The sequence below is a fragment of the Uloborus diversus genome, chromosome 7 (assembly GCF_026930045.1).
Source record: "Uloborus diversus isolate 005 chromosome 7, Udiv.v.3.1, whole genome shotgun sequence".
In the NCBI taxonomy this organism is placed as follows: domain Eukaryota; kingdom Metazoa; phylum Arthropoda; class Arachnida; order Araneae; family Uloboridae; genus Uloborus; species Uloborus diversus.
This window is the reverse complement of record NC_072737.1, coordinates 139,973,271-139,987,944: the sequence shown is the minus strand read 5'-3', so window position 1 is coordinate 139,987,944 and position 14,674 is coordinate 139,973,271. Positions and strand designations below refer to the sequence as shown.

Sequence of the window (14,674 nt, the reverse complement as noted above, 5' to 3'; positions counted from 1 at the left end):
TTACGTAAACAACCATGGTTGGTAACATAAAAGTTGTAGATAATTTTTGCTTTTAATGTTTAGTAATATTTCTTGTTATTATTGTGTTTTCTGTATCTGTTAGTTATTAATTAATGTGTATATTTGTAAACTTGTGATAAAAGTTTGGCACCCTTTCTGGGGATTGTACTGCCCAGGACGTGCAGTCCTTAGGAAGGGGGCAATGTTACAAATCCTGTAAATAGTAATTATTGTAGTAATGTAACCTGTAAATAGTTTCCCGTAATGAATATACAACCCCTTAACATATGGCTAAAGTATACAACCCCCCTATTTCTTTTTTTTGTTCATCGATAAAATTTGATAACGGTCTACTATTTTCCAGAAGCGTTTGGAATATTTGAGAGATTTCTTTCGGTGTGTATATAAACCGTTACGCTGGATAAAGAGTGGAGTTTCGATTGAGAATTCGTACTGAGAGTGTATTAGCTCTGTTGATAGCGAGGCATTTCGCTGTGTTGTTTTTGTATTTGGAAGTAAATACGTGTGTAACCGTCAAGTTTACGGTGTTGAGTGAAATTTGCTTAATTGCTGATGATTAATTTAGCTCTTGTTAACGATTTCTCCTGTACATAGTGTAAATAAAGCTCCTGTGTTTTTATCAAGAACTGTGTCATCCTTTCAAGAAAGTTGGAAGTCTCGCCGGATCCGTTACAATATATATATATAGTAGCCAATGATTGAGTAACCTGTGAGTTTTAAGAATGAAACTTGCGGCACAGCATGATAATTTGATAATATGTTTTGGTAATGTTTAACATGCAGGGAAAGGCTTTATTGTGACAAGGCTGAACTCGATCCAGTAACTTAACTGTTTTACTGGTAAGACTGTGTCATTTCAGGGGAATGAAGAAATGAAACAATGGTCAACAATGAACTCTACCTACTGGAGCGTAGGGTTAATCTACTGGAGTTAGGGTAATAATTTCAAACATCAAAATATCACCAAACAGGCAATGGCTTCGTTCAAATGTAGAAGCAATTTTCACCCGTCATACCTTGATGAGCGATTTTCTAGTTGTAAAATAATGTTATATTTTGCCATTTAAAAAAATATTCAGTTTTTTTTTTTTTTTTGCATTGCCAAATTTTTGATGCACTTTACGATATTGTATCATCTTTTATATGCTTTGAATCGCAAACTGTGATGCGATACCGCTTATTTCCTTCTCTAAGTAATGGAAATCCAGGAAAAATTGGTGCTGCCAGTAGGAATGGCTGCCTGATCTTGAAAAAATATTATTTACTTATAAAACAATAATAATAAAAGTGTACAAAACTAAAGTTGGAAAAATTAGTTTTCAGTTAAAAGAGTTACAGACAAAAGAAGTTCTACTGTGTTGGTAAATGAGGCCTGCAGTTACATTATATGGACACGCATAGATGGATATTAGATGAAATAAACGGAAATGGCATCATTTCTGTGGAAAAAATAACCAGCATGCAAAAGTTAGGAAAACCTAAACTGTAACTACTTCAGTATGTAACAAAACATTTATGCTGAAATTTAAACATTTGGCTCACAATATTAAATGTTTATTCAAAGTTATAGATCAATTATTTAATATTAAATAAAAGTCCTATTCAGTGCAGCTTTGTATAAAAGCATTGTAGATAGTGTGGAACTTCACATGATTTCAAAGAACCAAATCATTTCAAATTAAAAAAAAACAACCATAAGACATAAAAACCATTCACAAGCATCCTTCTTCAATCAAGCAATAAAGTAACTAATAAATGCTTTTTGGTTGATTTCATAGTCAAGTTCAATATTTTTACCTCTTTATATTTTGTTACAGAAATATTCATTGGAATTGACTGCATAATTATTTTGGGAAATGCCTCCTCCCCCTCTTTTTTTTTTTTTCAAAAAATAATTGTTTGAGTTTTTTAACAGCTCAAAAACAGAACTATTTTATTTATTTATTTTTCCCTGTCTTATACAAATTGGAAAGGTTTACAAAATATTCAAAAATGTTGATACTAATCAAGATGTGAATAAAAGATGAAATAAATCCTAAGATTGTAAGGAGCACTTATTACAGTACTCACCTAAAATCTTTTAACCCCTGAAAATTCGAAATTAAAATTACTTTTTAGTAAAAAATATGACATTTTAGAGTAAATCAAACCAATTTAAAACTATATTTTGATTTAAAAAATCTCATAAAATTTAGAACATTTGGCAGAAATAAAATTTCAGGAAATTAAATGATGACAAAAAATTAATAAATAAATAAAATAAATAAATAAATACCTTGCCACACATTGCAACAGAAGCTAGAAGACATAAATGTGGAGAAAAGAACAGTTTAAGTCTCATCACTAAGGCAGCCATAATGAAAAATGCAAAGCATTGCAATATGTTGTATAACATCTGAAATCAATAAAAATGAAGGAAAGTACAAATGTTTCAAATAACAAAACAATTCAAACACTTTTTTCAAAAAAAAAAAAAAAAAACTAAAGTAAAATGAGTATAAAGCATTGACAAGAAACACAGCAGTAGAAAAATAAAATGCATCATCAAACAAAATATGATTTAAGTTACAGTATTTACTTACAGCAGCATTTTCATGCGAGGTATTTATCTCCAATAAAAACATCTAAAAATAGAAATAAAGAAAACATTAAAATTGACAATTACTAATTAAAAAAAAATGAATGTATTCATTGCACCCCCAGTTGCAGTCCATTATACAAAAATAAAAAAGGACCACTTGTTTTTATAAAGAATGAATTATTATTATGAGGGAATGGTTACTTGCCCTTTCATTTATTTCCAAGAACTCTTTCAAAACCAAAAATTAATAAAAATCAAAAGTGAAGTGTTTTCAATATATGGAAAAGGTTAAAAGTACTAATTTGCTCAAGACTGCATTAGTTCAGAAGACAGTTTGCAAAAATGTTTAGAACAGTGGGTATGTCACAGAGAAGAGTGTATATAGACAAACACAAACTGTATTTAAAGGATGATCTATAAATTATGCACGATATTTAAAATTACACAATGCTAAGTCAAAAATGCTGAAACGTACAAACTTTGTCAATTTCATGTGTTGGACTTTTTTGCAATTTAGATAAAGATACTATAAGACCTACAGCTCCCTCAATTAGCCCACTTGTTATTTATGTCTGGAGCATTTTTGCAATACTAAAAGAGCAGGTATTAAGAATATTTTTTGAAGGACAAAAAAAAAAACTTTTATCACCATATGAGAAGCATTTTACTCATAAATCTTTTGGTTATTTACACATATATTAAGTTAATTACATTGAGCAATACAGTTATTTTACGTTGTTTCATCATCAATTCAAATTTTTCAGTATTAACTTCCTACACTGTGTTGTAAGCAGACACTAGTTGATGTCTGGTAACAAATAAAGGTTGCTGTCGGCAGTGCAAGAAGTGTCAAAATATTCCAATTTGAGTGGTTATACGGTACTTTTAAATTTGCCACACCTCAAACAATGGTGTAAGAAGTTTTACAATATTTGGATATGAGCCGATATGCAGTACTTTCATGTTTGTCACACTTCAAATAAATGAAGCTGGGCAGCTTTGTCCTATAAAGCTTATAACTAATAATTACATATTATATGTTAGTACAAGTTACTTTAAAATTTTATAAATTTTAAAAAGATGTTGGAAAACAAAAGACAAGAAATATGCAAAATATATGAAAATTTTGATATACTATAGGAAATTATCATAAAGAATATACATAAATACTTACTGCATAGAAACTGTAAAAAACTACTGCAATAGCAAGAGGTAGAGCAAAAGTTTTAGAGAGCTCAATCAGTGTCTAAAAAAAGAATGTAAAATTGATTTTATTGGAAAATACATCACTTACTGGCACTCAGAGTAGTACACTTCAAAAAAATAAATAAAAAATTATATATATATATATATATATATATATATATATATATATATATATATATATATATATATATATATATATATATATATATATATACATATATATATATACTAGAGGATCCGACCGACGTTGTTCTGTTCAAACTTAGTAAATTGAAAAATTTCAGTAAACTATTAAGTGTTTGAACCGTTTTGTTGAAAAAAATAAGTAAAAAGAAAATGTTTTAAGCTGCTTGGATTCAGAATGAGTATATTTATTACTACTTGAATTATCTAATGCCCACTGAGCAGTTGTTTTATCAACTATTTTTTCTCGCGTAGTTGAGAGATCTTTGTAGATTGTATGGTTTGTTCCTTCAGTCATACTCGAAGGATAAAAATCGTCCTCAGATATTAAGTATAAAAAGCTAACTACCTATCTAGAGCAAACTGGAAATCCCACTGCAACGTCCCCCGCATGAAAAAGAATAAATCAATCGAAAGGATATCGTTTAAAAAACGATAAAGGTAAAAACAGTTCCCTAAATAAGCGAAAATCACCCGCCCCCCCCCCCCTCCCGATGTAAAATAAACACATTTTTCAACTAAAATGTCTTAATACTCTTTAGAAACAAATCTTTGCAATTTAAAACAGTTTAACAAATAAACAAACAAACAAAAAAAACAATAAATTACATTAACAGTACATAAAAAGTAGTCGAAAACTTTGTACTGCATAGTGAATAAAATATGACAACGTATATAAAGTACAAATTCAAAATGAAAAAAGGTTAAAAAACCAGCAAACAGCTGTTTCGGCACTCTAAAATACAAGTGCCATCATCAGTGCAATTAAAAACGAAGACAGGTTCAACCCGACTAAAACACAGTCGAGGCGAACATTGGAATGAGAGACGAGTTGTAAAAGATATGAGAGCAGTACCGGAAACGATGACGTCAAGGTTGCGTCAGAACTACAGAGGACAGTTGCACTCAGGTGAAAACGTCACGGACAAAAAATAATTCAAATAACAGACTTCCAAACATTAGGAAAAGGGGGAGTGCTAGACAAATCATTGACGATTAAATTAGAATTTTTCCATATGTAATATGACTCCCAAAAATCTAAATCATGAATGGACGAACACTCGTGAATAACTTTGGCGGAAGAAAAAATAAAATTATGGCCACAAGACCAACAATGTTGAGCAATAGAGGAGCGTTTGAGATCCTGTTTTTTGACGTAATTTTCGTGTTCTTTTATCCGGAATTTGAGGGATCGTCGAGTCTGCCCAATGTAGGCCAATTTGCACTGGCAGGAAACACTATAAATGCCCCATTTGTCAAGGTTCTGAACAGGGTGTTTAAGACCCTGGTTTTTTTAACCTTTTTTCATTTTGAATTTGTACTTTATATACGTTGTCATATTTTATACATTAACAGTAGCTTTAAAATGTAAACAAATAATTACGCAACTCTATTGTTTATGGCCCAAGCCACTACCCAACTGTAATCCAGCTGATCAGTGAGCGAATCTAACTTCGACCGATTAGCGGTACGATCTTTTGAACGAAAACTTTTGAAACTTCATACATTGCCTAATTTGTTCTTTCCACCAAACATAAAGATCTTTTACTACACTGATCGTTTGTGTACAGAACTACCCTGTTGTAATGTATCTCGACCAAAATAAAATTTGTTTCGTCTTTAAATTCCATTATCTTTTCCTTTAATAATGGGCTGATTAGCTTGATAATCCTTAAAGTGGTGCCAAAACTCGGATGTATTTAAGCCGAGAAACAAATGTTGCTAGGTACGGTACTTTCAAGGGACCTAAAATCGTTGCTTTCAAGAAATGAAGGCTTCACTCTCTCTCTCTACGTTTTATCTATTCTCAATTGACATATCACAGTAGGAAATTTTAATACATAAAAATCTTCTGTGCAGACATTTGTCACCATAAGGCTTTTAAAGGGCTGGACCGATTTTGATCAAATTTTGTGTGTGTAATTAAGTTGTGGCAAACATGGTTTCGAAGCGCGATGGATCGAATTGGAAACGTTTTTGTTAATTAATTAATTAATTTAAACATTGGATGGTTATGTCTGCCAAACGATTAATATTTATTTTAATCTAATATTGAACGAGAACTGAAATAAATATTTAACCCGTTGCCAAAGAAAATAAGAAAGTCAGCTCTGCTTTTTGTAATGAAATTTCCTACTGTGATATGTCAATTGAGAATAGATAAAACGTAGAGAGAGAGGGAGAGAGTGAAGCCTTCATTTCTTAAAAGCAACGATTTTAGGTCCCAAGATATATTTTAAAGTAAAGTACCGAATGTTCACTCAAAACGTGTGTTCTGTCGTAATTGAACCATATGACCGGTGCTTTAGGTTTTCCTAACCAAATGATCAGAAAGAACCGTACCTAGCATCATTTGTTTCTCAGCTCAAATCCATCTGAGTTTTGGCACCAATGTCAAGAATACTTTAAGGATTATCAAACTATAATCAATGTATTATTAAAGGAAAAGATGATGAAATTTAAAGACAAAACAAATGTTGTTTTCGTCCAGATAAATTACAACAGCGTAGTTCTGTACACAAAATATCAGTGCAGAGGAAGATCTTTATCTTTGGTGGAAAGAACAAATTAGGCAATATATGACGTTTAAATGTTTTCGTTCAAAAGATCAGACCGCTAATCAGTCGGAGTCGGCTTCGCTCACTAATCGGCTGGGTTACAGTAACGTGGTGGCTTGGTGACTTTGGCTATAAACAATATTATTGCGAGATCATTTGTTTACATTTTAAAGCTACTGTTAATGTAATTTATTGTATTTTTTGTTGATTTGGCGAAATATTTCAAATCGCAAAGAATTGCTTTTCGTTTTTAAAGAGTTTTTAGTCATTTTAGTTGAAGAATGTGTTTATTTTACATCGGGAGGGGGGGGAGGGAGGGATGAGTGATTTTTGCTTATTCTGAGCAGGGTTGGCTTTTTGCCGGCAGAAACTGGTTTTTGCCCTGCCGGTGGCAGAAACTGGTTATAACCGGTAAAAACCGGCAGAAACTGGCAAAAACTAGAAAACTTTTTTAATAGCTCTAGTAATTACTTAATGACAGGCAATTAAGTAAAATAAAATATATAACTCATTTCGTCATTGCAAAAACTTAATATAATAGTTATTTAATAATTAGTGTAAAAATATGTTAAATAACAAGACTGACATTTCTAAAGCAAAGTAAAATTTATCGTAGTTTAAATTGCTATGTGTTAGAAATTTTAGCCTTGTAATGTTGTAAGTAACAAATTTTTCAGTTTGTTTATAATTATTTTGTTTGCATTTAATATAAAGTGTGATATATCAAATATTTAAATAAATACAGATTTTTTTTTATTTCATTAAATTCTAAAATTCAGAAACTTGTCATTTTACACTTAATATAACTGAATAAAGCTATTCTCAAAGAACAAAGAGCTCTACCCCCCCCCCAATTTTTTTTCTATAGAAAGCTAATAATCCAATTATATAAGTACTAACACAGTCTTCAACTTTGCTGTATGTAAGAAACAACATAATTGGTTAGATTCACTGACTCATAAATGTAAAGAGTTTCATTGGTTGAAACTAGGGGTGCAACATGGATGTCGATGTTTTGGAAACATCGATTTTTTTGTTAAAACGTCGATGTTTTTAACATCGATGTTTTACTTTCAATGTTTTTGGACTATCGATGTTTTGGTTTCGATGTTTTTTCGATGCTGATGTTTTTGCATTTCAATTGAAAATTATCATAAAATTTTGCTCCAATCTTCTCGCTAGGTAATTAAGTTTACTTATGGAGTTGCCAAAAAAAAAATCATTTTTTGCACCCGTTTTATAAGAACAATTTTTCTGCATAGAGGATGATTTTTGGGAAGATCACTACAAGATAGTAAAAGATTAACTAGAGGGTAAAAAAGAGATCAAAGCTATTGGAAGAACCTGACACTGGTAGTCTGGTGCCAGAACTTGCAGTCTATTTCAAGGCTCCAGTTCTTAAACTAAAGGAAAATCCTATACGCGTTTGATAGTGATGGAAACTTCTGTTCCATCAAAAGAGATGTTTCTCAGACTGGTGGGATAGTCTGCGAAAAGAGAAATGCCCTTCTGGGGGGACAAAGTAAGGAAACTTCTTTTTCTCCAAACTGTCAACACCAATATTCGGGCTTACTTATCAATTTCCTCCAACAAGTCATCCATCTATTACCTTAAATTTGTGTTTAATTATTAACTAACAGTACAACACATATTTCTTACTCTTAAAAATTATTGTTAGAGTTAATTTTGTATTTTTAAAATAATTAGCACAACTTTTTCTCATCATTCAACTGACGGTAAGTGCATGATGCATTTTTTCTTAGATTCTTTGTTGATGTAAATTTACTTTTAGTTTAATTCAGTTTGAAAATATTTCCTTATTACTATAACTAGATTGTATTAACCGGTGCTTGTCTTATTATCAATTTTTGCCCAACTATAATACCAAGCTGTTGCGAAATTATTATTATTAAATTATATTCATGATTTGAGGTTCAGTATTTTCAATATATTTGTCGGATACGTATTCTTTTGTATTGCTTAAATTAGTGTAGTATATTCAAAAATGTAGGTTATACATTGATAAAAAGATCGATGTTTTAATTTCTAACATCGATGTTTTGATGGGATTGAAAGAATCTTCTCAAATTTTTCCTTTGTGCACAACAAATTAAGAAATTGTTTAGGTTTAGAAACAGCGTCAAAACTTGTATTTTGTTACAGGCTGCTGCAGTGTGAAAACAATGTAAAATTTGATTTTGAATGGTGATAGTGTTGTAAATAAATTGTATTTGGGTTAATTAATTATTTTTCTTATACATTTTCTATTGTATGTCAGGAATTGCATTTATGTCATTTTTTGAGTTTCTGCCAGTTTCTGCCATAAATGTGGCAGAAAGGGGTTTTTGCCATGCCGGTTTTTAACCGGTTTCTACCAGTGGTTTTTACCGCCTTGGCAGAAACCTGCCAACCCTGATTCTGAGAACTGTTTTTACCTTTATCATTTTTTAAAACGATATCCTTTCGAATGTTTTATTCTTTTTCATATTGAGGATGTTGCAGCGGGATTTTCCGTTTGTTCTAGATGGGTAGTTAGATTTTTGCACTTAGTATCTGAGACGCTTTTTATCCCTTGAGTATGGCTGAAGGAACAAACCATCAAGTACGGGAGAAAAAAAATAGTTAATAAAACAACTGCTCAGTGGGCATTAGATAAATCAAGCTGTAATAAATAAACGCATTCTGACACCAGGCACTTAAACCATTTTTTTACTTATCTTTTTCAACAAAATGGTTCAAACCCTTGATAGTTCATCGAAATTTTTTAACTTTTCAATTTACAAAGTTTGAACAGAACAACGTCTGTCGGGTCCTCTAGTTTCATTATAAAAAGCAGAGCTGGCTTTCTTATTGTCCTTTGGCAATGGGTTAAATATTTATATCAGTTCTCGTTCAACAATAGGTTAAAATAAATATTAATAATTTGGGAGATATAACCATCCAATGTTGAAATTAATTTATTAATTAACAAAAACTTTTCCAATTCGATCCATCGCGCTTCGAAACCATGCTTACCACAACTTAATTACACACGAAAAATTTGATCAAAATCGGTCCGGCCGTTTAAATCCTTATGGTGACAAACGTCCGCACAGAAGATTTTTATATATTAAGACTAGAGGACCCGACAGAAGTGGAATATACCGTAACCATATACCATAACCATATATTTTAGGTTCTTGGAGCAATTTCGTAAAAAGATATAATGTATTTTAATTGTTTAAAAACTCACCAGTAAATTCAAACTAGTCGGAAAAATAGATTCCTGGTTTTAAAAGACGTAATTTATCCGGCGGACGTATGTATGAAACCCCCAAGTGACTAACCCCCAAGTTGACCCGACAAGTCAATCACGTGTTTCGCCCATCGGCGGACGTGACGTCAGGCCTCATGAGTTGAGGATCTTTCTGCTGGTAGCAGTCAAGAATGCAAATTTAAGAAATAGCGAGGATCTTTCTGCTGGTAGCAGTCAAGAATGCAAATTTAAGAAATAGCAACAGTTAAAGGATTAACTGTGAGTTGCTTTCAGATGCAACATATGTAAATTTTGACGACGTCACGTCATTGTGTCAGGGTAACAGAGAAGGTTTAAATACTAAGTCGATCAATCAATCGATCTCTTATGATTTGCTTCCGTTCTGCAGACGGTGTGTTTTGATTTGAGCATGTGTGCTCGAATGGATTGATTTATCCACGCAGAGGACGTGGAGGTTTTCAGAAATGTTGTAACAAGATTCAATAGCCTGCTAACAGAGCAGGATGTTCTAAAACAGTGCCCTACAAGTAACGAAGGAGTTTTTTTTAAAGAAATATAAATTTGAAGAGTTGATGTTTTTTTAAGTATTAGGCCTAACAGTGCCGGAAGGTTAGTCTGGCATATACTCGATTACGGAGCCGGTCGGACTGGATTGAATCCACTATATGGTGAGGTATCCTCTGCTAGTGGAAGGTTACTGTTTTGCTTGAAGCTGGGCTGATAAATTTCTTATGCTGCTTTTTCTGTGGCATGGGTGTGCCTAGGATTGATTGACCATGGATTCTGGTCTGTTGTCCACGAGTGGACATTTTCAACTCGTCTGAACATCCGACAGATGGATGTTGCCTTCGTTGTTTTGTGTGCCAAGTTTAAAGTATGGACTCCCAGTGGTATGATTATTTAAAACAGTTTTTCTGGACAGCTACCATCGTTGTGGCATGGCATAGGGTAAATGTTTAAAAATATAAGGAACGTTTTAGAACTGTTGATAATTTTTAAGTAATTGAATCTTGTGATATTTCTCTGTGATATTTGTTTGTGGGGGGGGGGGGGGGTTATTATATTTGAATTGTTAATAGGGGATTTACTTTTTATAAATGTTTGATTGTTTCTGCCTATTTACATTTTACACATGTTTTTTGAATAAAATGTTATTTAAATTGAAATCCAGTTTCCATTGCTTCATTTCTCCCGAACTTACCATTCCACATCCGTTGGTCTACCTTTAAAAAGGCCAACAAGAAGTAGTTCTGTTCAAACTTTGTAAATTGAAAAAATGAAAAATTTCAATATACTATCAAGTGTTTGAACCTTTCTGTTGAAAAAAATTAGTTAAAAGAAAATGTTTTAAGCTGTTTGGTGTCAGAATGCGTATATTTATTACAACTTGATTTATCTAATGCCTACTGAGCAGTTGTTTTATTAACTACTTTTTTCTCGCGTACTTGAAAGATCTTCATAGATTTGTACGATTTGTTCCTTCCACCATACTCAAAGGATAAAAATTGTCCTCAGATATTAAGTGTAAAAAACTAACTTTCCATTTAAAATAAACGACAAATCCCGCTGCAACATAACTCATATGAAAAAGAATAAAATAATCGAAATGATATCGTTTAAAAAAAAAAATAAAGGTAAAAACAGTTCTCTGAATAAGCGAAAAATCACTCATCTCCCTTCCCCCTCCCGATGTAAAATAAACACATTCTTCAACTAAAATGACTAAACACTCTTTAAAAAATCAACAACAATTCTTTGCAATTTAAAATATTTCGCCAAATAAACAAAAAATACAATAAATTACATTAACAGTAGCTTGTAAATGCAAACAAATAATCCCGCAACTCTATTGTTTACGGCCAAATTCGCCAAGCAACCACGTTACTGTAATCCAGCCGATCAGTGAGCGAAGCAAACTCCGATCGATGAGCGGTCCGATCTTTTGAACGAAATTTTTAAAACTTTTATGTATTGCCTGATTTGTTCTTTCCACCAAAGATCAAGATCTTCCACTGCACTGATCTTTTGGGTACAGAACTACCCCGTTGTAATTTATCTGGAGGAAAATAAAGTTTGCTTCGTCTTTAAATTCCACCGTCTTTTCCTTCAATAATGTACTGGTTGGGGATATTTTGATAAATGGGAATCTGGCACTGTCGTATAATTTTTGACGTAAATAATTTTATTTTGGTAACCCTGCTGATTTATTATAACCCTATTTGAATTGATGTATCCGGTCTCTTTGTTTGGATTTGCAAATAAAAATACCTCTCACTCAGGCGCTGGAGTCAAAAATTGACGCCTATGAATAAAGATCGCCAGATTCCCAATTATAGAAATCCTCCCTACTGATTAGTTTGATAATCCTTAAAGTATTCTTGACATTGGTGCAAAAACTCACATGGATTTGAGCAGTGAAACAAATGTTGCTAGGTATGGCACTTTCCGATCATTTGGTTAGTGAAAGAACCCGATTTCTTCTGGTAGTTAACTTTTAAATATTTAACGGGACCTAAAATCGTTCCTTTTCTGAAATGAAGGCTTCACTCTCTCTCTACGTATTACCTATTCTCATTGATATGTCACAGTAGGAAATTTCATTACAAAAAGCAGAGCTGGCTTTCTTATTGTCTTTTGGCAACGGGTTAAATATTTATTTCAATTCTCACTCAACAATAGGTTAAAATAAATATTAATCATTTGGGAGATATAACCATCTAATGTTTAAATTAATTAATTAATTAACAAAAACGTCTCCATCCTGCTTCGAAACCATGCTTGCCACAACTTAATTACACACAAAAAATTTGATCAAAATCGGTCCAGCCGTTTAAAAGCCTTATGGTGACAAACGTCCGCACAGCAGAATTTTATATATTAAGATATATATATATATAGGATAAAATCAAGTATTTATGCATTAGTTCTTTTAACTTATTCTTCAATACTATTATACCAGCAAAACATTTAGAAAGCAATGTTTATTTGATGGTTTTTGTAGTCTGAATGACTAGTGTATGAATAAAGTTTGAAAAATTTTCTTCTAAATTATGAAATTTATTGATCTGCAACAATTAATGACATTTTTTATACACCATCATGCATCAATTATGTAAAATAACTTTGAGAAAAAAAGAGCAATAACTTTAGAATTACAATCAAACCCTATGGGTCATTCCATGTCAGTTCAACCACACCCCAACACCCACCATCTCAGATTTCAATGAAACTTTGTATACTTATATGTTTCATAGTCCTATGTAACCTCCTAAAGTATTTCTTCTCTATTTAAAATTGTTTTTATTTTATGACCCTTCAAAGTTTTGAGATTTTGCGTTAGTTGTCATTCACAGTTCTCTCAGAATTAACTGCAGCTGTTTGCAAAAAAAATTATTTCTCAACAACTAAAGATAAAAAGTTTTTGAAAATTTTCACATTATACATTAAGACTTCAAGCATTTTAGAAAAAAAATATATCAAAGATCTGAATTTATATTCAGCAATTGAAAAAAATTAACAAACTGAAAATTTTAAAAATTTTTCAATAAAAAAATGATTTTCAAAATTTTAATTTTTTGGCATGAGGGTCTAAATTAAAATAATTTATATATTTTTTTAAATGATCAGTAACATGTGTGCTAACATATAAAATGAGAATCTTTAGGGGACTTTGAGGGATTCTGCCCCCTTGCCCCCCTTATTTTGATAAAAGAAAAAAAATCGATCATAATCTTAAAAACTTAGCTAATTACTAATAGCATCAAAAAAAAATTTGAATAATGACATGCATTGGTGTTTGAACCCAAATTTAAACATTTTAATACTCAAGATTTTTTTGAATTGAAAGTAGTTAATTAAATAAATTAATAATAAACAATAAAAACAGGTTATCGCGAAATTCGAAATTTTCCTACAACAATTTATGCATACTAAAAATTATTGTTTAGTATGCATTAAGACAACATAGAAATTAAAAGAGAAATCATCTAATTCTTAGTTATAACTAGGCAATTAATACAAAGTATCACAAATCCTATAAATACTAGCTCATAGTTCTTAAATTCCTTCTACCTTATATCTGTTTTCCTACTAAGAAGATTAGAAAATATGTATGTCATTCGAATTATTGTGTTGTGTGTAATAAGATCTAGGCCAAATACAAGTAAAAATTTGATATCTGTCCAGTAATGATTTCTCTAACCAACTGGGCAAAGAACAGACTAAAAGACAAATTCGAAGCTAGACACTTCTAATTCGCAGAGCTTTTAACTTGTTTCATTAATCTAATGCAATATCAAACTGAAACATGGATTTGTTTTCCGCTTATCAAACAGATTAGCCCAGAAAAGTTCAATTTCCCGTGCCCCCTCCAAAAGATTTTTCTGTATCCGCCCCTGAATTGCGGTATGTTGTTTAAAGCCACTTTTTATTTTATACAAATGATTTATAAACATTCTACTCTAAATATTCCTGTTTAAATACAGTGAAACTTCAGTAACTGGACACACTGATAACCCCTGTAACTGGACATTTATTTTTCTTAGGGTTGGCCCAATGCCAAATTCAATGACTGAAAATCTATCTAGCTTGACACACATTTGCGAGAACCCCCTATCAGTCCACACCCAATTGCTATTCTAGTTCAATTTTTGCTACCAACATTCTTTCATATTAACTTTTTCTCAGAGTTTTAGGAAATCTCTTTTAGAGAATTCTATCTTTTATCCAGGGGAGTAAGCAACCACTCTGTGCTGTTAGTGCAATTCTAAAAGGATAGGATAAAATATACCAAACTGCAGAGAAAGAAGGCACCATTATACCTGTATTCTAAATAAGTGTGAGCAGGACTTTTTATCTTGAACAGACATG

General features: G+C 31.7%; 1 protein-coding gene across 1 annotated transcript in view; it reads right to left on the bottom strand.

Moving 5' to 3' along the window:
- Positions 1-14,674, bottom strand: part of LOC129226910 (probable C-mannosyltransferase DPY19L1) — a 126,347-nt gene that overhangs the window by 26,495 nt on the left and 85,178 nt on the right. The window contains exons 14-16 of the mRNA XM_054861540.1: positions 3,777-3,848; positions 2,604-2,645; positions 2,297-2,416 (exon numbers count right to left, since the gene is read on the bottom strand). Of these exons, the coding sequence (XP_054717515.1) occupies positions 2,297-2,416; positions 2,604-2,645; positions 3,777-3,848 (234 nt within the window). The remainder of the gene's footprint in view (positions 1-2,296; positions 2,417-2,603; positions 2,646-3,776; positions 3,849-14,674) is intronic.